General features: G+C 38.0%; 2 protein-coding genes across 3 annotated transcripts; one reads left to right on the top strand and one right to left on the bottom strand.

The window, feature by feature from the left end:
* Positions 1 to 1,253: 1,253 nt before the first annotated feature.
* tmpob (thymopoietin b) lies at positions 1,254 to 6,877 on the bottom strand. 2 transcript variants are annotated; one of them, XM_079858759.1, is made up of 6 exons: positions 6,250 to 6,877; positions 4,403 to 4,520; positions 4,121 to 4,282; positions 3,382 to 3,485; positions 3,173 to 3,276; positions 1,254 to 2,035 (listed from the first exon to the last, which is right to left on the bottom strand). In XM_079858759.1, the coding sequence occupies exons 1-6, from the start codon at positions 6,487 to 6,489 to the stop codon at positions 1,684 to 1,686; spliced, it is 1,080 nt and encodes a 359-aa protein (XP_079714885.1). In that variant the 5' UTR covers positions 6,490 to 6,877; the 3' UTR covers positions 1,254 to 1,683. The 2 variants fall into 2 exon arrangements, with proteins under 2 accessions (XP_079714885.1, XP_079714884.1); XM_079858758.1 differs by having other exon boundaries at positions 3,173 to 3,279.
* A 13,023-nt stretch (positions 6,878 to 19,900) lies between these two features.
* On the top strand, positions 19,901 to 25,013 carry LOC307151681 (galanin receptor 2a-like; the record flags this gene model as incomplete). The annotated part of the gene is made up of 3 exons (XM_079859796.1): positions 19,901 to 19,989; positions 20,282 to 20,576; positions 24,099 to 25,013. 3 exons carry the CDS (start codon positions 19,901 to 19,903, stop codon positions 25,011 to 25,013), a joined length of 1,299 nt encoding a protein of 432 aa, XP_079715922.1.
* Between the last annotated feature and the right edge of the window lie 133 nt (positions 25,014 to 25,146).

Raw genomic sequence — 25,146 nt, forward strand, 5'->3', positions numbered from 1 at the left:
GCAAATTGGACTTGTATACCATTCACTGCATTTGACACAGCAGTACAAAACTAAGATGTTAGTTAGTGGTTAGTGGAGTCAGTATATGTACATTTATTTAAAAGTAACCCACTGCATTTAAAAAAAAAAGCTTTTAATTTCAGAGAAGACGTTAGAAAAATATTGCAGGTAAAATGTGATTAAACTGAGTAGCAAAATATAAAAACAAACCCCTGCACATTAAGATGCATCACAAATGTATTGTTTTGAATGAAATGAATATATACTTAGTACATAGGTCCAGACGACAGTAGTTTCGTTTTTAAAAATCACAGATAAGAAATGAATTGAGTTTAGTCAGATGAATCACAGACGTCCGATTACAGTCAATAGCAGGCAAGTGTCGGCGGACTCGATTCTCATTATGGGTTTTAATATTGGCTACAATGCCACATCACATTATGAAAACATCACAAACACATTTAACAAGCCACCATTACCTATAAAAAATAAAATAAACTGCCTCTTACCAGAAGTGAAGCGTTATTTACTACACAAGACTTTCATATAAGATCACATTTTCTTTCAAGCTTTGGATAAAAAACAAAACGAATCTCAATCTAAAAAGTCTAGTTCTAAAACCAGACATTATCTGAGCTGGTAGTTCAGTTAGCTTGAACATTTCAGTGCTAAAAATCGTTTAAACAAAAGCTACGGGATGAATCTCATGAAAACCGTCGAGCATACTATATTAAAGTCATATTTCACCACAAAAATCAACAATATTTATCAAAAGAAATGAAAAGCACATTCATAGATTCTCATTACTGTAAAGCCAATAATAATTATGTATCTAAATGTAATCATTATTGTAATGTAAATTTTAAGTACACACACTGTGGCTGTACTTAAACTGAATTAAATGTATGCCAATTTTAAGTAAAAATAAATATTGTGCCCAGACATGAATTACTATTATATCAATTAATTAAAAATAATATTATACTAATTTAAAAAAAAATTGTATAACAGTAATTCTCCACCATAACAGTCACACAAATTATTTAATTTTTTCCCTATAATAATGAAAATGAGATTTTTCACTCATTTGTGGTGAAATATGACCAAGATCTTTCCTTCTGAGACACACCCTACTATGCAAGAACACAACTTTCTCACTCTGGTCTCATTAGCAACACTTCCTAATGTCAGATTCAGTCACGCTAAAAATAAACTTCACCAGGTTTATTCAGGAAAACGTAGATTTTTTTTTTTGTGTGCAGACATTCAGCTTGAAGCTTTTCCTTCTAGCCGTGATGTGTGTGTGAAACCGAATTGTGCTTGTGTTGGCCGCGTCTTGGCACTTGAAGAAACACGCAGGCGAGTCCTAAACTCTCGTCGTGTGATTCTGAACGGCGAATGATTCACTGCTAGCGATCGTGAATGAACACTACACTTGTCTACGTCGTCTCGAATGCTACAAAAACCGTAAAATCACAAAGCAAGATCAAAACACAGGATGCACACAGAGTTTAAAGACTACTTGAAACACAAGTCTATTCAGATGTGACTGCTAGGTCAAACTGAAATAACCAGAATCCCCCCCCCACCCTCGCCAAACCCTGCCGATGCGTTGCTCCTTAAAGGACTAGAAAATAAGTCTGACGGTAGATGCATGCTGAAGCGGCTCGACGGGTTTGCCGCTCACTCGCTGTCGTCACCTTCTGGCTGGTGTTCCTGGTTAATGTAATTGATGATGGGTGTGATCAGATTGTCCTGGACATAGAACTGGAAGGAGTCGATCTGCTCGGCGGTGACGTTCTGGAAGGCGTAGTACAGAGACGCAGCCAGTGCGATGAACACCAGAAGCTTCAGCCAGAAAGAGACCCAGCGGCGAGGAGTGGGAGGAGCGGCGGGAGCTGCACTGCGAACGTCTGTGACGGTGGATTTAGTCGTGGTGTAAACGTTCTGCTGGAGGAGCGACTCCTCGGACCAGAGGTTCAGCGGCTTCACCGGACGCCCAGCCGCACCGTGGATCGGCCTCCGACATGTGGCCCTGATCGGACAGATAACATAAATGTGGGTTTAATTAAAGCACTGATTGCATTTTTTTTCACTAACTTATATATATAGTTCTAATGTATCTATGGTTTATGATTGTGTCATATATTATTCTGACCAAATGTTTGGAAGGAAAGACATTAAATTATTCATATCATATCATGTTGCTCTGTCTTGGATCTGCAATTTGCCAATGATTTCAGAAGGTGGCATCATATCACAAATAATAAATTATCATGCCAACTATGATGTATTTATTTATTCATGAACATTTTATACCTATGCATCTTCTTAATTTATTGTAATTATTAATTATTATTATTATAGAGAGAGAGAGAAACAAGTATAATGTATAAACAAGTCACATATAATCAAACATGTCAGGGGTATATAGAAAGAACAAATATTTTTTTTGAGGTAAATCTTAAAACAGTTGCACAATTCGTATCAGTGTTATTTTTGTATTATTGAGATACTATTATAGATTATTAATATCAGTTTTTATAGTCATATTTTGTATTCATGTCAATTTTAGTTAATTTAGTTAGTTTCCGCAATTTTGTTGTGCTTTTATTTGTCATTTTTAATAGTTTTGGGCTTTTTTTGATTGTTTTGTTTAAAATATAGGTTTTTTATATTAAGTTTCAATTCAGTTTTAGTTTTGTTAACACTTTATTTTAAGGTGACGTAGTTACACTTAACTACATGTACTTACTATAGTAATAACAGTAAATTAAGCATAATTACAAAAAGTAACTAACATGTACTTACTATAGTAATAACAGTAAATTAAGCATAATTACAACAACTAACTAACATGTACTTACTATAGTAATAACAGTAAATTAAGCATAATTACAAGTAACTAACACTAAACCCAACCCTAACCGCAACTCTATAGTAAGTACATGTAGTTAATTACTTATTTGAGTATTGTATTATTTAAGTAAAATGTAACTACATCACCTTAAAATAAAGTGTAACCTAAGTTTTAATTTTACTACGTCCAGTTAAAATAAATTAAAATAAGAAATGTTGCCTTGGCAACTAGATTAAATAAATTAATAAATTATTTTATTAGTAACAACAATGTGTGAATGAAACCTCCTTCACTCGACATCTTCATACTCACATTATTCCGGTTGGTGTGGCCGGTTCATTGGGGAAGATTTCCTTCAGAATATCTCCTCCGTCCACGGATGCTTCCTCGGTGGCTGATGCCGTCTCCTCCACCACCTGCTGAATAGAAGAAAACTCTGATAGTAAGAGATTTTGCACCAGAAACCGAGGCCTGATGACTCTATTGTGATGCTAACTGTATTTTCCCAGTGCAGGCTTTACTTTAGAGCGCTGTCTGCTGCTGGTCCTGGTGGTGACTGGAGTCTTTCCTCGGCTCCGGACCGGCTTCGTCACTACAGGAACCGGCTCAGGTACTGGAGCGATTTCTGACAATCAAATGCAAACCAAAATTGGTGAAAAGGAGACTTAATATGCAACCCTGGACCACAAAACCAGTCACATGGGTACATTTAAAAAAAAATTAAGACTTATACATCACAAAAAAGCTGAATAAATAATCTTTCCATTGATGTATGGTTTGTTAGGATAGGACAATATAAAACTATTTAAAAATCTGAGGATGCAAAAAAATCTAAACATTGAGAAAATCTACTTTAAAGTTGTTCATTTATGTTCACGATTGTGCTGCATTCACTCACAAAAAATAAATGTTTTATATATTTACGGCAGGAAATTTACAAAATATCTTCATGGAACATGATCTTTACTTAAAATCCTAATGATTTTTGTCATAAAAGATAAAATCGATAATTTTGACCCATACAATGTGTTGTTGGCTATTGCCACAAATATACCCGTGCGACTTATAACTGGTTTTGTGATCCAGGGTCACATATGACCATAAATATTTAACTTTAAGTCTTCAATTGCCACAACTAAATGTTTATGTTTGATACAGAAAAAGTGCTTGTCTGGATGAGTCTGATCACATGCAATATACTTGAACGTGCACATGCTCGACTGGATATTTGGACACTTGACTTGATTGTCCCTGCTTTACCTTCTTCTTTGTCGCTGTACTGATCTTCAGCTGAATGCGTGTTGCCGTTCTGGTTTCCGTCTGCTTTGATGGTGATGGCCTCTGGGATCGTGGTCTCGGGTTCAAGCGGCGGATGCTCCAGGAACTGCTGGAGTTTCTTCTCGTACACCTTACGTGTAGTTGCTGAGATGCAGAATCAGACATGTGAGGATACAATGCAAACCTACACATAATATAGGACATTCATATTGGGCGATTAATATTCACAAACACAATCAGGCTGTGGAAAACCTCAATACTAACCAACAATTGGTCCTGTATTGACTCCATACTTCAGAAGCTGAACCTTCAACTCTTCATCAGTCAATCCCAAAAAGTCGTTCTCCTCAGCCCGAACTCTGTCCGTCTTTCTTGTGGCTTTCTGGAGGTTAAGGAAACATAATTTTATTTGTACCTACATCATAATTTACATTGATTATTAAATATTATTGTTATTAACATTTTTAGAAAGCATGTTTTATTATGGTAGACAAGTATGAAATGATTATTGGATCAAAAAGCAATTATAAATACAGGCGAAATATTTTATTGAGACAAATAAAATAAACAAAAAATGCTTAATGCATATTTTATTGTGAAAACCAGCATTTGTAAAATCTCTAATTATAAGCACGATCACATAATTTAAATTTTATATAGGATTATAATAATTTTATCATATATAATGATTCCCATCTGCTCCAGCATCCATCCTAATTATGAACAAGCATGCTAATCTGTGTTAATGCATGCTTTTGATTTTCCTAAGACCAGGGATGGGCAGTATTTCAGATACATTATTTGAAATACAAAATACTATTTTGTATTTTAAAGCCATTGGAAAAAAATCAAATGTAATTTGTATTTAAATACATTTAAGATGAGTATTTTTGTATTTTCAAAATGCATAAAATACTTTTTGCCAGTCAACCTCTTCATCAGGGAACTGATTTTGTGCATCAACTAGTTCAGACATTCACTAGCTCAGCATTGGATCAGTGATTTTTTTTTTTTTAATAAGGTGAGAATGTCATGATCAATTCTACTTGTTGATTAAAGTTAAAATAGTGCATTATTCACTTCAGTTAACATGAAAGAATAAAAGAGCACAGACAAGTGGGAAAATAGCGTAAGCCAATCAGTCTTGACCGGTTGTTGATTTTTATCAACTAGCTTGTCAAATGTGTGTAAAGCATGTTAGGGCTGGGTGATATGACACTACACATCATAGCGATGATATAAAGTGTGAATTGATGGAAGTTTTTCTAAATCGTTTACATAGATGGGCCTATTTTGTGGGGTAAGCAAATTTATCCGTGCAGCTTTTAGTGGGCAGGAATTATGGGAACGTTGGAGTGGAAAAAGAAGCAGTGATGAATGATACACCACAAACATCTTCAGCTTTTAGTTTTATTGTACATAAAATTTTTTAGATTTTAGATACACTTTCTAATTTTAATACACTTATTAGAAACAAATAAACTTTACATAAAATAAACATAAAATTACTTTAAAAGCATTGGACTACCTGCAAAACAAAAAAACAAAACAAAAAAACTCAAAAGAGTTTGAAATTCAGTTTATGCTGTGGAATCAAAACTGATATTGAGAATTGTGAAACCATGATATTGTTACTATGAAGTAAAATTGAGATGTTGGTCATATCGCCCATCCATATTCTTTGCTAGATAGCAGAAAAGGTTCCCAGTTTTACATACAGTATGAATTTTTTAATAATTAAGTAAGTTAATAGACTACACTGTAACCAGAAAGTAGCCTATATGAATGGCTGCTATTTTGCATAAGTTTATTTGTAATTGCAAGAAAGAAAGAAAGAAAGAAAGAAAGAAAGAGATGAGGTTAGGAATTAAAAGTCAGTAGGCCTGTGTAGTTTCTTCATTCACTGTGACCTATCCCTGCACTGGATGGCCAATTTCACATGTATTTTGTGTATTTTCAAAATTCAAAATACTGTATTTTGTATTTAAATAAATGTTTTCACACAGTATTTTGTATTTAAATACATTTTTTCACACAGTATTTTGTATTTTAAATACATTTCCATGTATTTATGCCCATCTCTGCCTAAGACTAATGTTTTGGGATCTCACCCTCCCCGAGCGGCTTCTGTCGGACACCAGCGGCGCTGTCATCTCCTCATCACTGGAGAAAGTGTCCTGAGCGGGAGGAGAGAGGCTCTTCTTGTTGAGCACGGTCAGGTTCTTCAGGTACAGCTGAACATAGACGTCTTTCTTGCTGTCAGCGCTCGGTAGAGGCACATTATTGGCTAGTAACTCACTCTTCAGTTTCTCTTTAGTGAGCAGCGCCGGATCCTCGTGAAATTGCGCCATGCTTATTATCTTTACCAGAGTACAGTATGAAACACGGGTTTTACTTACAAAATGCAATTGTAATCACTTATTGTCCTGTTTTAAAAGTGAAGCGGTAACTTGTGTACGCCCCCGCACGAGAATAAATGAAAGTAAAAGATGCCTCGCGCTGACAACCGTCAAACCGGCTCGCGCCTTCCGTTTGAATGTCCTCCTAGGGGTTTTACGACAAACACAGCTGTCTGTTACATCCAAAAATTGATTTTTTTGGAAGTTTGAACATCGAATCTTGTGGGTAAATAAAAACAAATCTGCTAAAATACGCAATTAAGCGGTTTTGCGAAGGCGGGTAAAAGTAGAAATAGCTCGACGGCTATCGTGCGCGCGCGCCTCGTAACTGGCACAGTAGAACAAAGCTCAACGCTCATTGGTCGAATGGGTTAAGTAAGGCGTTCTCCCATTGGTTGAGGCGGAAGAGTGACAGACGCTGGTCCAAAACAAAGAGGCCGACACAGAGCGACAGCTGCAGCATATGGTGTCCGTCTGCAACACACACTTGAATTTACAGCAGGTTTCTTTACAATAAACTGTGTAAACTCGGTTGAAAGGCCTGAAAAAATTAAGACTGAAACATTATTATGAGTTTAGTTCAACAGAAAACGTAGGTGGGGATTTTGACAGGGTTGTATTTCATAATAAAAGACTAATACAAAATGGGGGAGGGGTGTCTTAAAAAAATACTATGGCACATGAATATGGTCGTTATTCCGATTTACTGTTAAAACATCATGGTATTAAATGGTATTTTGTAAGCATGGAGGAGTGTAAACACTATAAAGCCTACAGTATTGTGTTTCTAAGACCTGAAAAATGATATAAACTGCTGAAAAGTTTTGCTTCTAAATGCCTTTCTTCCTCTGATTGATAGTTGACACTCTTTTTAGCAATAAAAAGGGCTTTTTAGTATTTTCAGTAGTTCAGCTCATGTCTTTTTGCTGTGAAATCTTTAATGATTTTTATTGAATACCATTGTGTTTGTTATATTTTCCCTTAAAAACATTCAAACGTTAGACTAAAATGTACATGGTAAGACTAAATCATTCTATGTAGGAAGATTAACTCAATATAGAGGAATTACAGCATAGCACCCTACCTAAAGATGGCAGCATAAGCCTTATTAGACCAGGCTCTACAGTAACAGGACAGACGCATAAGGTCAAATGAACCGTATTTAGCAGCAAATCCGGTACAAATCTGGTCTTGTGGTATGTATGACACGCATGGAGAAGTACAAAGTATACAGCACTGTAAAGTAAACACAGATGAAATGCACATGTGAAGCCAGTAATAGTCTTAAGTCTAAAATCTTAAAGTCAACATGAAATCAAAATTGATAGTATTTACTTTCTTATAATGCATGCTCCTGCGAACACTGCACGAAATCTTATTTTTTGTCAAAATGCTTGCTCTGCATCTAAAATAATATTCATTTTCAGCTGACCAAGCCTTCTAAAAGATGGATGAATAAATTAATAATGAATAAAATCACCATTTTTTTTTTTTCATTTAATCTTTAATTGACATTAAGGGTGTTTTCACACTTGGCATGTTTGGTTGGATTAAAACGAACCCTAGTGCGATTGCTCTGTTAGTTGCGGTTCATTTGAATAAGTGTGAACGCTGCCATCTGAACACACATCAAACACACGGACCAAGACACTGAAAAGAGTCTCACTCCACTTCCAAACAACCTCTTGTGCGGATCGACTGAAAAATGAACGCAACACAGACCAAAGACATGTAAACGAACCAAAAACAAGATGCGACCCTAAAAAGGACATTTTATAAACTCTTCACGAGTTCTCAGCTGGACAAAATACCATCATATGTAGCTGCGCACATACAACAAGTACATTTATCCCAGAACACAGCATTGTTTTGGATGTTCGTTAAGTTCAGTCGCAAAATATACGTTATAAAAGTCGACCAATCAGATTGTGAACACATCCCTATGCCTTTAGGTTAAGTATTAAAATGCCAATGTGAACGCTAAGTGGACCAGGACTAATGCTGCCTTCATGTGCTATGGAAAAGATGATATTTTCCACTTGTGAACTGGTATTTACCAGTGTGTTGTGTTCAAGTGCTTTTGTTGTCGTAATCATAGACTGTAAAAGGTCGTAATGTAGTACCCGCAAGGTCTGTGTCAGTAGAGTATCTTTTTTATCTTTACAAAAAAAAACAAAAAACGGAAAACCGTAAATGTGGTGCTATTCTGATTATTAAAACATAATTAATAATAAAAAAAAAAAAAAAACGACATAAAATGATTAAATATGAACCAAGGAGATTGCGGCGAAGTTGACACTTGAGTGTTAACGCATTATATTATAATTGTTAATGACACAACATTGTATATAGGCTACAAAAACTATCCGCTAACAGTATTCACGACTCTTGCCTTGCTCTCCGACATTTTGAAAAGGTCAAAGGTTATCTCATCTCGGCAACTCGTGCATCCAAATATTCTACGAGCTGCCCAGTGGAAAATACCACATGAGGGGGTGTTCATGTGCATTTTCCACGTCGGCTTTTGGTATTTACCATAATTACCATAGCACGTGAAGGCACCATTAATGGGTTTTTTTGGTCCGAACCAAGCGAACCGAACTACAAGTGTGAACAGTGAACACACCCTGAATGGGTGATACGAGTAAAACTTTGAACAAAAGGGGGAAAAAAAAGACTAAATGTGGAGTTTTCTTCAGGAGTTTCCAATCGATCTTTTTTTTTTAAATTCTTTGTCCAAATATCTCTTGGACTGATCCTGGGCTCCTTTCCACTCATCTCAGGTTCACGGTCTCCACGCGCATAATGAACATGAGCTTGTGTGCGGGTGTGGATGTATGTGTTGGTTTTGACCACTGTCTGGTCTTCCTGGATTCCAGCTCGGTGTGGTTTAGGTCGGGCACCCTGGATCTCCGTCGCGAAAGCTGGTGATTTCGCCCCGCGCTTATGTTTCTGGGATATAGCTGAATTATGGCAACGGTGCCCAAAACCACACAGATTTTAACGCTTAATCTTCAGTTAAAGCTTTTCCAAGAGAGCTCTGCCAGTGAAAAGCAGAGAGGGAAACTTTGAAAATGTTGAGCTCTTAAGAAACACCCTTTCTGTCTTTATTGTATTTCATTTATACAGAAAACAGTCCTCCGGCCAAGCACCACATAAAAGTGTCTTTTAAAGCATAACAGTGGTGCCCTCAGGAAAGGGATCTGAGAGAAACTAGGCAATTATCAACATCGGGGTGTATAAAAGTGGTTTTGAAAAAGGAATGCAGTGTAAACTGTAGCAGGGTGATGACATGTACAAACGTATAAACTGTCCAAGCGTGTGCGTTTTCCAAATCAAACAATCTTCGAATTGTATTTACTGTACATTTTTGTTTAATGATGGAATATGAGAATGCTTATGCATTGTGAACTCTGAAGTAACAGCATCTGCAAGATGGCAGTCAGTCACATTTTGCACGTCTAATGTCAACATGTTATTAGGTTTCACTGATCAAAATATGATTATCTTGAATATTGCATTTGTCGTTTGATAAACGTTGCATTGGCAGGGGTTTAACTGCATGTTGCAAAAATCTCGCAGCTTACACTTAAAACTAAACTTCTCTATAGTCCAAGTACTGACTGAGAGACTTTTCAGCACGCAGTTTAGTCTGTCCATCACACAACCTCTGTCAGCATATGTAAAAACTAAAAATTTCATATGGTTTGTGGCTTATAACCATATTTTAACATTTAACGCCTTCTCTGTGAAAAGTATTTGAGAGGTATTTTCAAAATGTTTGAGATCTGATCTTTTCTTAAAGGTGAAGTGTGTGGTATTTCTATGTTAATTTGCATAGACAACTATAAGTAAGCCATTTGTAGGTTGATTTTGCCACAAAAGTGTAAACACTGTGGCTCTGTGGTGCTTTCAAAACATTGCTCTGTTTGTTTGAGCATCTCGACCAGCCCAACACAGCAACACTGACTCAACCAATGCTGAGGCGGGACTGTTTGTCCGTTTGTGATTGAATGTTTCAAAAACGTGAGCTTTTTAACTGAGCATTACAATTACATACGGACAGTTGCAATATCAACTGCAATTAAACAAGAGATGTGAGAGTGTTTTTGCCCTGTTTACTCCTGGTATTAAGATGTGTTTTGGTGGATCGGATCACATGTGGACGACACTAAATACAGGTGTAAACAGGGTCTAAAACTTTTTGAGCTCGTCCACTTTCGACACTTCCAGAGGGAGTTGAAAACTCATTCGACCGGATTGCTTTCATTGTGTAAACGCTCATGTGATTGAATGTGTTCAAACAGCCACAAAAGACCGTCTTCTCTCCGTCTACTGATCTAATGAGTAACATTATGGGAAGAGCTCAACCCAGACAGGATTTAAACTGTATCGGCTGAAGACCCAAGTTTGATTTGAAGATGATAAACATACCAAGCACAATGTTCTCTCACCATTCCTGATTTCTAACACACACTCACAGCGTTCGGCTGGTCTTGTGTCTGTCAGCAGGGCCGGAGTGGGGCCACTTTTCAGCCCGGGAGTTTCAGGCCCAAGACCGGCCCACTTTTTCCATGGTGGAATTCCAAATTAGCACTTTTTCCAAATTGGATAAATGAAGCAACAGTTCAGCTCTTACTATTGTGTAGTTTGTATTAATACCATGGTTCAACAAATAATGTAAAGGTTAAATAATAATTCACTTATTGCAATTCTGATTTTATAACACGCAATTGCAACTTTATTTCACGCAATTCTGACTTTATATCTCGCAATTCTGACTTTACATCTCGTAATTCTGAGAAATAAAGTCAGAATTGCGAGATGTAAACTCGCAATTGTGAGATAAAAAGTCGCAATTATCTTTTAAAATGTTTTATTCTGTGGCGGAAACAAGCCTCCATACCTCCTGGCCTCTTCCTCCCATCCATCCTCCCTGACGCGTACCGTTACGGTAGGGCCGGCCCAGCTATCGGTAGGCGGTGCCGCGGTAGCCTACCTGAGAAAACGTTTTGGAAAAGACGGGCTATGGACCCAACCAACTCTATAGGAGGGGAGGGGAGAACTCCCTCACATGGTACAACCCATGCAGAGGCTGTGCGCTGAGGTGTCAGGATGCGGAACATGTGTAGCCTAATGTAACTAAAGTGACAAATGTGGAAAAAAAAATCCTCGACCGGCCCAAAAGTGAATCGGGAATTCTCCCGATTCTCCCGATTACCCACCCCGGGCCTGTCTGTCAGAGCAGAAACTAAAGCTGATTCTCTCCGTATGTGTTTCCGTCGTCTCCGGTTGAGTTCATATGTAATTTGCACAAGCTTATTTTGTCCATTAGATCGAAAGAACTGAAAAAGTTCATACATTTACCCGCCCATAGACCCTCCCCTCGAAGAAATCAGAAGTGATTGAAAGTGGACAAAAGAGACGGATTAAAACACCAGGTGTAAACGGGAATGTGTCTCCCTCGTCTACTTGTGATCCGATCGACCAAAACACATCTTAATACCAGGAGTAAAGTAACAGGGTCTTTGATGTTGTAGTAACAATGTATCACCGCCTCTGTGTAGAGCCTGAAAGAGCATTACTCTTCACCAGCGTACAACAAGCAGCGTCTCAAAGGTTTGTATTCATGGCTAATTAGAATCAGGCCCTTGGTGTGGCGCTGATTGAGAGGCAGCTTTTCACAGGCACTGAATGGATTTGTCCTGGCTTGGAAAAACCTAGTACAGTATATTTCCCCTGTTGACAGTCCAAACTGTGCTTAAAGGACACACACCTCGATGTCAACTCTCACTACAGAGAAAGTGAGACTCCTTTTCCCGAAGCCTGCCAGTCCAGCTCTTTATGAACGGCGTGCCAAACAAGTTCTCCATTTATTTGTTCAATTATTATGTGAATTTTTGCTGTTTTGTTTGGCTGGTGTTGACGGAGGTCAGCTCGTGTCAATACTGGGTTGTACTCAAAGGCAATACGAACTGTCAGGTGTTTTTATGAGGCCTTGAGTGGGCACAAGGGCAAAGTCGCCACCCACGCCCACCTACTGTGTGCAGGCTGGACGTTTTCCACCGAACCAATCCGTGGGGGCCGTCTGGTCATATGACCGTGTATATTGTGACTTCCCCATGTTAGCACAGGAATTCCACCTTGAGGATCCTATTCACGCGGGCCGACACAAAGAACCGGCAGTTTATGCCAAGCACAATTACCCAAGCACCTGAAGAGAAATCCAGCTAATGTCCCAATGCACAGGTCTGGCCCACACAGGGAAGTTAACATGAATTGAGTTTGGCTGGGTGTTTCAATACTCCATTATTACAGGAATAATCCTCAACTGCTTAGTATAACTGTATTTTGTGAAAGCCAATTTTGGACACCATATTAGGGTGCTTCCAAAGGAAACCAAAACAATCGATTTTGTGTCTTAATTGTAGATATAATAAACCAGTTTAAATCTACATAATATCATATAGACCTACAGAACAGAGTTTTAGTCACTTCAAAAGTTATATTAAAGTCCCCCTGTGATGAAAATCAAGTTTTTAATGTTGTTTATATGTCTAATGTGGTGTTTTTAATATGCTTTAAGACAAACCATGTGTAAATTCACAAGTCGACACCATTGCTGAGTATTTTCTCCTTAAAACTGCAGTGAACCAAAGACAGTCTCAAAAACACGCTTTGAAATCGCTGGTGTTTCTGACGTCACAAACTACCTTGTAACCAATCAGATCAACGTGTGATCATCAACCAGTGGATCTCTGAGCTGAGTGAGTGAGTGAGTGGAGGCGGGGCTCATTTGCATATTCATAGAACCGCGTATACTAAATGAGGCAAGGGTGTCGAGTTACATTCAAGATATTTTAGGGCATGAAGAATTATTTCTCACGGGGAAAAAAGATGCTTAAATATGTAATTTTGCTGATCAAAGATGAGTTTTAAGGGATACAATTATTGACTACAGGGGGACTTTAAAATCCCTATGGGAAAAATGAATGAAAAAATGCTAATGCATTGCAATAATGCACTCTATATCAAGCAGAGCATAACAGTTTTTCTACAGCTAAAATAACTAGAAGCAGATGAGACTTAAAGCCTCGACACATTCAAGTTACAATGGCCTTGCCTGCTCTTGCGTTAAAAAGAGTAATCTTGTAATCTTGCATCTTTACTAATCTTGCTTTGTTCACACATATCATCAACAAGTCCATTTACCTGCAATCTCTCTTTGCCAGAATGGATTTTCCGGTATTTCTGTGTACATGTGGTGTCCATAGGGTGAAAAAGTGAACTTTTAGGTAACCATACTAGGTTGATGCTCAACGAAAATGACTTTCGACAACAACAAAAATTGGTCCCTCAGAAACTTATTATATAATTCACACACTGTTGCCTTTGGCTTGCTCAGTTGGGGATATTTAATTTAATTAATCAATCAACAATACTATTGATCAGCATTACCAAACGTGGACGTTTTCCACTAGAAACAAACATTGATGTATTATTTTTATTTAATACTGTAAAGCTGCTTTGATACAATCTGTATTGTGAAAAGCGCTAAACTTGACTTGACACTGCTCTAAATCACACCAAACATAATGGCAAACAAAACAGGTGCTATTTTTATATCACTTTTAAATTTAACCAGTGGGCCAGTCAGATTCTGCCCCTGCTGCATGTTTAACCTCGCGTTGACATGTTTTATGTGATATTACATCGCAGGAAGCACAATCACAAGTCTTGACCGAGCCCGTGGACCGAAGCGCTCGATCGCCACCTGCAACGAGACAGAACGAGTCTCTCAGACCATTCCTGTCCCTCACTGAACCCTCTCGCTCTGGAAACTTAAACAGCTTTTTAAGAATGAGGAGGGTTTTTCAGTTTGTTGCTAAATTTAGGTTGGCCCTGTGCAGGCAGCAGGTTCCCGAGCCATTTTCAACAAAGATGAGCCGTAGCCCTTGCCCAGTGCCGGCGGGTGGCGTCTGCCGGTGGTCTGCTGTTCTCTTATGCACTAGCTTTTAAGTAAACATGGCAATTCTGCGGTCGCCATCGCCATGGCAGCCAGCAAAAGGCCTTACTGTGTGGCGGCACACACAGCCTTGGTGTGCCTTCTCCTAAACCCCCCTCTCACACACACACACCTTCAGCTCAGTGGACTGAGGTCAACAGGCATTGAGACCCATGATGTATGATCCCCAAAATCTGAAGAAGCCCCTCAGCAGTTCACCTTCCGGTCCCCGTTGTTCCAGCGCGAACACAGCACTTTTTCATGCGTGCATTTTAGCCGTGGCGTATCACTCATCTGCCCCGCCGCACGGGATTCTGGGATACGTGTGGGTCTTTAGAAGGACACCTCCCATTCACCTCCATTATGCAGTAAATATTTGTATATTTTATGTATGGCTGGATGGTGGAGGGCTAAACCAACCAAGCATTTACTGGAAGGGCTTTCCCTCCAGACGATTAGATAAAATCGAAACATGTTTTTGTAGGCGGTTTGCTGACCGCTGAAATGTTGACAGACCACATGGGATGGCACCTGCTCGACAACATGAAAGCATTCACCTTCATCTCTGAGATTGCCTTTATTGTCTATTATGCAGAGCTTGGTATGTACATATGTATATAGTATATAGTAGAGTTTTGAATTTCCTTTGAGAAGAAATAAACATTATATATATATATATATACACAAATATATATATATGAAGAGTTCAGATGCAAAAGCCTCTAAGTGCCATCTGAATTTTTCTTCTAGAATGATCATTTTTATCAAGCTTGTATATTTAAGTTCAGTAATTGCACTTAAATGGCAATGAAAATGACCTATTAATTGTCATTTAAGTAAAATTACTGAACTTAAATATACAAGCTTGATAAAAATGGTCATTCTAGAAGAAAAATTCAGATGGCACTTAGAGGCTTTTGCATCTGAACTCTTTATATATATATATATATATAAAAGAGTATTGTTAATTTATTTTTTTAAAAAGTGTTGGTCTTTGTCTAATTAATGAATTTATTAAATTCTTTGCTGTATTTATAAATATTATTTTTAAAAACAAAGTTAACAAATTATATATAGAAAACTTTACTAAATATAGTTTGAGACTGTAAAATGGTACCACTGTATAGTTGTATATACATTATTCAAAATTGAAATTGAAATATATCATGCAATAAAAGCTGATACAAAGCGTTTTGCAAGTGAAAGGTCCTTTGTATGCTTTGTGAGCTCAGGAACACATCAGGTTTGACTTTGACAAGTTTCACCTATAGTTTTTATTGAGAACACACGCGTGTCCTTTCCGCGGCCCCTAGTGCTGAATATTTAAATACAGTTTCTGTGAATACTCTTTTCATGAAGAAGTCCTCAAGGTGCCTTCGTATATCGATGCAATGCGAGCATAAATGAATGAAATAACACGCAAGTCGAACAATAGTGACCTAAATGAAGCTGTGCTTGTGGAGATCAACGGTGGGAGGTGTGTTGGGGGGGTTTTGGGAGCTGCCTCGTCGCTTTCCAAACTTCTTACCTGCTAGAAGAAGGATTTACTGGAACCCTCAGACAAGCTTTCACAACTCGAGCTCTAAACGGCCTGTTGGCAAGGCGGCCATGTTTTTTCTGGCACCGAATCAAACCCGCCGGACTAGATCCAAAAGTACCTACACAACACAAACCTGTGGGATGTTTGGATGATAAATTGCCGACGCTCTGCAGTAGAACAAAAAATATTGGCCTCGCTGGGGACATCAGTCTTAATAATCTCACAGTCTGATGGCATACTGGGTGGCTAGCGCGCATGTTTCTCTAATGTCCCACGATTCACTCAGTTTGACTACGGGTGTCATATCAAAGTTTGTCCAAGTGCTGAGAAGGTCAAGTGCCAGTGGTCGATGGGGGAACTGACAAGGTGTTAAATGACATGTTTTCTTCATTTAACAATTTCACGGAGAAGACCGCAAAAATCTGAGACTTTCCTCGGTAGCAGAATTCACTTACGCCTCGTGATTAAATCTGGAGCGCTGCTGTGCCGCGGCCCGCTGGAACTATTTTTTGTGCTGGTCGAATGGAAGAAATCGTGTCATGTGTTCCCGCAAGGTTACATGATAAAACAAACAAACACGAGAACAAAACAGGAGTTCGCTGGAAGCGGAAAGGAAACTCAAGCCATGACAGTTAAACAATTTCTTATAAAAAACGCAGGGGTTTTGACATTAGTGCGGATGAGTCAAGCCCTTTTGAACATTGCTAGACGATGCTGTCACTGACTAGAAATAAAGAACAAAACATTTCTCAGTAGTTTAAGGCCACTAAGAAGAAATAATGAACATGAAGGATTCATGGGACGAAAAGGATCTTTTACAGCACTTGAGGTTCTTCTAATCAAGACCCATGGGTTTTTGAGTCTGCGCATTGGGTTTATTTCATATTTCATCATATTTTATATGACAAATGAGAATTACTTACAAATGATAGAAATATAGTGTGTTCAAAGCCAAAGGGGTCAATTGTTCAGTCTACAAAAAACTGAAAATGCTAATTCTGTCATCGTTTCTGCCACTGCCCCCCATTTTCCAAACTTTGATGCTGGTATTTTTCCTGTAGGCCTAGAACAAGCAGAAATTTCTGAAGAATCTTTTACAAAGTTCTTGTTGCTATTCATGACAGTGCATATAGACTCAAAACATAAAAGTAGTCCATGAAACTGCACATATTTTAATATTTTTATATTTTTCATTTGTGTAATGAACACTAAAGATTTGGGGTCGGTGAGATTTTTTGTAAGAAGTCTCTCATGCTCACCAAGACTGCATTTGTTTTATTAAAAATACAGTAAAAACTGTAATATTGTGAAATATTATTACAATATAAAATAACTGTTTTCTATTTGAATTTATTTAAGTACTTTATTCACATTTGTTACATGATCCTTCAGAAATCATTCTAATATCCTGATTTGCTGCTCAAGAAACATTTCTGATTATGATCAATGTTGAAAACAGTTGTTTTCCTTAATTTATTTTTTGTGGAAAACCTTTTTTCAGGATTCTTAGATGAATAGAAAGCTAAAAAAAGAACAGCATTTATTTGAAATAGAACATTCGTGAAACATTATAAATGTCTTTCCTGTCACTTTTGATCAATTTAATGAATCCTTGCTGAATAAAAGTATTAATTTCTTTCAAAAAAACCCAAACTTTTGAGTGGTTGTGCAAGTCAGTGTATTTTCCAATGTACGCACTGCCTCATAAACATGGAAATATATGGAATATTTTAGTGTCGCACAGAACTAATTTGTAGTTGATGAGCATTAGTTATGTTGTGAACCTCTTGCCCCGAGGCCTATAAATGAAGCGGTACTATTTTGTGGGCTCCCCGAAAACCACCTTGACCATTACGTTTGCTTAGGAGGCGAGCAGACCCACCCACAGGCTTGATTTCACTGAGGTTATGGTCATAATCTCTTGGGACAGTGGTCAGCCAAAGCTGTTTACTTTCTTCACCCAGCTTCACCCATGTTTTAGGAGGGGAGGGTCTCATGGTCTCCGTTATAAGCTATAATGTTCATCCGAACTCTCACACACAATTTCCATGCAAAGTAAAAGACGTTCAACATAATGCAGCATATTTTTTTTGGTGTTGTATCAGTATCAGTTGTCCATTGTAATGGCTTTCAGGAGTTTTCGGGATTTGCTTCATACGTTGAAAGGACCCAGTGTATGTATAAGATCTTAAGTAATAAACACAGTAAAGACAGAAAAATTAAAGAGACCATAATATGCTAATTTACAGGTTCATAATTTTGTGCAGGGAGTATACTAGAATAGGTCTAAATGATTAAATGTTCAAAAACACATTATTTTTCATAGTTGCAGCACCTGTTTTCACCCTCTGTCTGAATACTAGTTTCACTAAACCCCGCCTTCGGAAAAACCCAGTCTGTTCTGATTGGTCAATCACTTAGCAACGCCCCTTACCATAAGCGGCGAGCATCAGGTTCAAAGCCTTAAAACTTTGTTAAGGCGGGTCACAGTAATGTGTTACAAGGCGACGTACGAGGCGTTTAAGGCAAGTGTTTTCTTTGCATATTGTTTACATGCACAAACAGCGTATCAAATACATACAATTTTAATCAAAAGTTCAGATTAGAGATCATTGGGTGATTATTCGTCAAATGCTGCCCCTCCTGGCCAAACCTGAGCCCTTCATAAGTGTTGAGAGAGAGAGAGAAGGAGAGAGAGAGAGACACCAGCATACCAGCCTCTTTCCAATGAAGGTGTCTGCCTGTGCGTTTCTAGAAGTGTGTGTGTGTGTGTGTGTGTGTGTGGTTTGTCAGTCTGGTATACACTTTGGCAGTCATGTGCAGCAGACACACACACACACACACACACACACACACACACACAGACAAGTGTGCAGTGCGCACTAATTTTCTCTGCTGTAACGCCTGCTGTCTATTCCAGTTTGCAGTGAACAGCAAAGGGGACTTACAAGACTCACCGGTGCAATAAATCTAACGCCCATCGCTCTGGTCCTCTCTCTCTCTTTGCGTTCATTCCTTCAAACACTCTGGAAGGAGACATAGGAAGAGTTTGTCTTCTGGACTAGTGGAGTTTGGACATATTAACATGCTTCATTTAGGCAGCAGATGATGCTCCTGGTTTATTGAATGTACAGTCACATGTTGGGCTTCAACATCTGTAACTCGTCCAGCCGGGTGGCAGTAACATCTACTGAGCAGTGGCATTACATGTGAGTATATCATCAATGCTGAAGCCTTACAACAGCAATTTAATATAGGCTATTACACCTCATGTTAATTGATGAATAATGATATAATTCTGTTACTATTTCCACTTGTGTACTGGACATTGACTCAGTTCTAAGTACCAGCAATTAATAATTCAAGTTAATATATATATATATTAACTTGAATTATTAATTTCTGCTATATATAAATATATATATAAAATGTTAAAATGCATGCAGAAGGTGAAAAGAATATCATACTATTATGTTGAAACTAAAAGCATTCAGATTTACAAATAATAAGGCAAATATTTTCATGAAAAAATATGTAGTAATTTTTAAACATTTTATTAAAAATATATATTTTATATTATCATTTGTATTTTATCTTTTGTCTAATAAACCTAATAGTATACATACATACATACATGCATATATATATATATATATATATATATATATATATATATATATATATATATATAATTTGTAGACTAATATGCCTAGTAAAATATTTTCTAATTTAAATCAATTGCATACATATATATAATATATATATATATATATTAATGTTTAATAATTTTGTGACTCTCCTGTGTTCAGTTGTCCAGTATGTTGAGGCATTGGGGGTTTGCCGTGTTCCTGTTAACTGTCCTGATACCGGTCCAGTCCAGACCCACTAACACTCTCAACAACAGACAGTAAGTCATGATCTCCTCTTACTTTTTGAACATGAGTGATTTCTGCAAGATCTCAAAACATGAGGCTTGTTCAGAGTAGTTGAGATTGCCATCTGCTGGTAACAGAAGAAACAGGAGCTCTAAGAAGCCAATGCAAAATAAATGCACAGTTTTGCATGCAGTGAAGGTCAAATTGTTAAAATAAAGCATCATGTATTTTTGTGTTTTTTTTCATGTCTACTAGTCAAATCTCTGCATGTGACTTGAGGTTAAAGTCAGTTTGATATATATTTCCTCTGTTTGTCCCATGCAGGCGCCGTTCAGTAGGTCACGCACAGATGATGCACGACAGGGGCCGATCCCTGCATGACTGGAAGAGGCGCAAGTTAATGCAAGAGCTTCTTGAGCACGTGCACACGGCCATATCCCCATATCAGAGCGAGGGAAGCGTCCAGACCCCGCTGTGGGCCACCGTCCACTGTCCCAAACACATTGGGGGCAACAAAAACTTCCCCTTGAGCTTTCAAATAGAGACTATAGTGATGAGAGACAACCTACCGCAAGAGACCAGCAAGACCCTGAGATATGAGCAACAGCCATTGAAAGCTGTGACGAAGAGGAAGAGGAAGATGTGTTTGGGCAGATTGAGAGACCCAGACCGGAGGAAAGACAGGGGGTGTGCCTTACATATGCAAAGAGACCATTAAAAGAGCCTGGACATGAAAAGACTTGAAGCAACATTAATGACTGAGCAGACTTTATGCAAATGAACAGTGATTTAATGTGGTCACATGATCTGCTTGCAACACCTACAAGGAGAGACTTCAGTGACTTGGGATACCAGGACTCTTTTGAGAACCCACTTGTTTTTAATTCACAATAAAGGCCTTTGCCTTTATTATAAACTCTCCAAACAATTCTTTATTTTAAAGCCTTAATTGATGCGTAGAAAATGCTTCATATACAAACTAATTTGCATATGTTACAATTAGAGTATAGTCTGTTTTAAATGTATTCATTCAGTCAGACTTTTTCATGTAATATTTAATTTATTTGATCGGAATATTTATTTCCTGAATGTATCTCAATGCTGCTGATTTTGATGAGATTTTCAAATGCACTTTAGATAGTCATGCTGGTCTACATTAAGTGTTTTTCTATCTTTTACATTTTATTACACAGCTTTTCTTTCACTTTAGTTAATGTTCTGCTATTTTCAATAAATAAATTGATAAGCAATACACAATAAAACTGAAAAAGAGAGACCGCCAAATTCATTCTCATAATTTGCACCACTATAGGTGCAGTTTTTACTATTATTTTCAGTCTGTGCACACAAAGCGTCACTTTATTCCTTCATCAATATGGGTTAAGTAGCCGTTACTATTAGTGACTGAGGATGGTGGAATAATCAATCAATGTGCGCTCGAGTGTAAATACCGAGCAAATAAAGACACAAAAATGGCTCTAACAATAATTATACACCTTTCACTGCACATGCTAATGGATGGAGAGGTAAATGCAAGTTTCGGTCAACTTCCTGTGAGTGCTTCACATGCCGAGCCTTAAAGACTCATTAACCATGAGGCAGAAGCCCAGAGATCAATCACAAATCAATAAGCCTCCAATCAGAGAACGAGAGATGGAAAAAACCAGCAGGGAACGACTGACATTCATTCGAAAGATGTTATTTGGTGTATGCGCTTCATAAAATCTTGTGCTAGAAGTCGCTTTTTGAATCAAATCCAATAGAAGACTTTATTGATAAATGGATATTTTTCATATCCTTTTTTTGTGTCTGTAAATGGCTCTATTCTAATGGAGGTGTTAGGGAAGCTTAGCCCATATTTTGTCTATTCTTAAAGCGGGATTATATCTTTACACATTTAGACTCATCTCTACAATAAAAATGATTTGTTGAATCTGAATGCACAGATGTATTATCTTTGCAAATACACGGATATCTATCGTAACTGAACGTCTCAGATGGTGAGTAAATAATTTCCTCTGGCAATATGTGAAATGAATTAGTATTTTATTAACAAATAAAATCATTTTACTTAGTTATTTTTTTATATAATTTATCATTGAACATATTTTCAGAATCACAGTGAAAAATGTATCTAGTCAACCTAATTTTTATGTTTTTTACACTGAGAGATAATAATGTTTTGTTATATTTAAACTGTGTGTGTGTGTATATATACAGTGCCCTCCACAATTATTGAACCCCCTGGTAAATATGATCAAAATTGGCTGTAAAAAATAAATCTGCATCGATTATCCTTGTGATCTTTCATTCAAAAAATGTGCAAAATTCTAACCTTTCATTGAAGTAAAAGAATTGAAAGTGGGGGGAAAATCACATTATGAAATAAATGTTTTTCTCCAAAACACGTTGGCCACAATTATTGAAACCCTTTTATTAAATACTTTTTGCAATCTCCTTTTGCCAAGATAACAGCTCTGAGTCTTCTCCTATAATGCCTGATGAGTTTGGAGAATAACTGACAAGAGATCAGAGACCATTCCTCCACACAGAATCTCTCCAGATCCTTCAGATTCCCAGATCCATGTTGGTGCTTCTCCTCTTCAGTTCAGCCCACTCATCAGGTCAGGGGACTGAGACGGTCATGGCAGAAGCTTCATTTTGTGCTCCACAACAAATTTTTATTTTTATTTTGATGTTTGTTTTGGATCGTTGTCCTGATGGAAGATCCAACCACGGCCCATTATAAGATTTCTAGCAGAAGGCGTCAGGTTTTGATTTTTTATCTGTTGATATTTGATAGAATCCACAATGCCATGTATCTGAACAAGAAGTCCAGGACCTCCAGCAGAAAAATATGCCCACAACATTAAAGATCCAATGGTATATTAAATTGTACACATGGGGTACTTTTTATCCTTGTGTTCACCAAACCCATCTAGTGTGTTTGCTGCCAAAAAGTTCTGTTTTAGTCTCATCTGACCACAGAACCCTGTGTTGTTTGAAGATCCAGTCGTGTCTGACAATTAAATTTGCTGGAATTTGTTTTTGGATGAGCGAGGAGGTTTTTTTTTAAACCCTCCCAAACAACATGTGGGGATGTAGGGGTTGTTTGATAATTTTTTTTTTAGGCTTTCTGACCCTAAGACTCAACTAATCTCTGCAATTCTCCATCTGTGATCCTTGGAGAGTCTTTGGCCACTCAAACTTTCATACTCGCCGTGCATTAAGACAGTATAGACACACGTCCTTTTCCTGGCAGATTCATAACATCTTTAGTTGGTTATAACTTCTTAATTATTGCCCTGATGGTCAAAATGGGGATTTTCAATTCTTTAGCTATTGTCTTACAGCCACTTTCTAGTTTGTGATGCTCAACAATCTTTTGCTACGCATCAGAACTGTATTCTGTGGTTTTACTCATTGTGATGGATGATTCAGGGGATTTGGCCTTTGTGTTTCCTCATATTTAAACTCCTGTGAAACACGAAGTCATAGCTGGACAGTTTCATGTTCCTAGTCACCCTGGTGTACTAAAAAAGGTAAATATTAATGGGAATATACTTCAGAGATATTTTACTCGTAAAAAATTCTAGGGGTTTCAATAATTGTGGCCAACATGTTTTGGAGAAAAACATTTATTTCATAATGTGATTTCCCCCCACTTTCAATTCTTTTACTTCAATGAAAGGTTAGAATTTTGCACATTTTTTGAATGAAAGATCACAAGGATAATCGATGCAGATTTATTTTTTACAGCCAATTTTGATCATATTTACCAGGGGGTTCAATAATTGTGGAGGGCACTGTATATATACACACACTAGTCAACATTTGGATCAAAACCTTTCATCACAGTTATACATGAATTTTGAACAATACCCGTTCTTGTCTTAGGACAACTTTGATGAACTTTTTTAAACCACTTCAAGTGTTGACTACTGTATGTTGACTATAAAATGTATTTCAAAATATTTAATATTATACTGTATTTATATAATTTTTTAATACATTTAGGTATGATAATAATATATTTTTTTTATTATAATTCAATACAGCGATTTAATTCCAACAAAAAAAGATTTTAAATGCAACTTAGAACATACTATTTTTATACTATGTTTCCCATTGTCTCTAATAGGCAGCCACAAACACCTACGGAGTGATCTTTGCTTGCACTTGTGGCATCATAGTGGGCATTGGTTTCTGCGCCAACCTCCTGGCCTTCTCCCTCTTCGCCAAACACAAGAACCTTCATAAAAACCGCCTGGACGTTCTTCTCCTCAGCATGGCTCTGGCCGACGTCCTCACGCTTCTCCTCATCCCCTTCACCATCCACTCCGCGATCAGTTTCTCCTGGCCTCTGGGCAACACCTCCTGCAAGGTCTATCAGTTTCTGCTGGCATTCTCCCTGGCCGCCAGCACATACTCCCTGTGCACCGTATCAATGGTTCGTGCCATGATCATCACCAACCCCTACCGCCCGCCAAGCATGGACCTTGTGGTACTCATGTTTATTCTAGTCTGGGGCCTGAGTTTCTTCATAAGTCTGCCGTTGCGTATTTTCGCCACTAAGGAAAGCTTAGGCCCAGGTTTGAGTAACAGCACTGTTTGTATGCCGACTACCCAGGAACATCATTACCAGGTTGTTCTCAGCCAATTTGTGCTGTACTATCTCATACCAATGCTGGTTATCGCAGTCAGCTCGGGGCGTATGGCTTTTTTCCTGCACAAGAGGCCCGTTATGTCCCTCGCCAGCACCCGCAACACACGGCGGGCGTCTCTCATGGTGTTTTTGGCGGCTGGGACGTTCTCCTTGTGCTGGCTGCCAGGGTATGTTCTAGAGCTGTGTGTGTATTTGGGACTTTACCGGCATGGGCGCTCATGGGAGATGTTTCATTTCACCTGCACGGTTCTCCAGTATCTGCACCCCTGCGTGAATCCCGTCCTCTACGTTCTGCTGTCCAAACGCTACAGGCGGAAGAAAGACTGGCTGTTCAAATGCAATAGGAAACGGGTGCACCCCCAGATTATTAGCGTGATGGAGAGTTTCTGAGGATCCATTTTGAATCATTTAGAACATTTTGAGTGTAAAACTGAATGAGAGCTTGGTTTGTTTGGTTCAAAGAGATCTATTATACTTGGAGAAATTTGGTGTAGTTAACGTACTGGTAATGGTCCACCAATCA

Source organism: Squalius cephalus, assembly GCF_949319135.1.
Source record: "Squalius cephalus genome assembly, chromosome: 23".
Classification (NCBI taxonomy): Eukaryota; Metazoa; Chordata; class Actinopteri; order Cypriniformes; family Leuciscidae; genus Squalius; species Squalius cephalus.

Bases quoted from the DNA above. Each gene is read 5' to 3' on its own strand.
- tmpob (XM_079858758.1), bottom strand. From the start codon at position 6,489: ATGGCGCAATTTCACGAGGATCCGGCGCTGCTCACTAAAGAGAAACTG. The intron at 4,283-4,402 runs GTTAGTATTGAG...TCTGCATCTCAG, and splicing joins CAATACAGGACCAATTGTTG to CAACTACACGTAAGGTGTAC. The intron at 3,280-3,381 runs GTAAAGCCTGCA...TCTTCTATTCAG, and splicing joins GCAGCAGACAGCGCTCTAAA to CAGGTGGTGGAGGAGACGGC.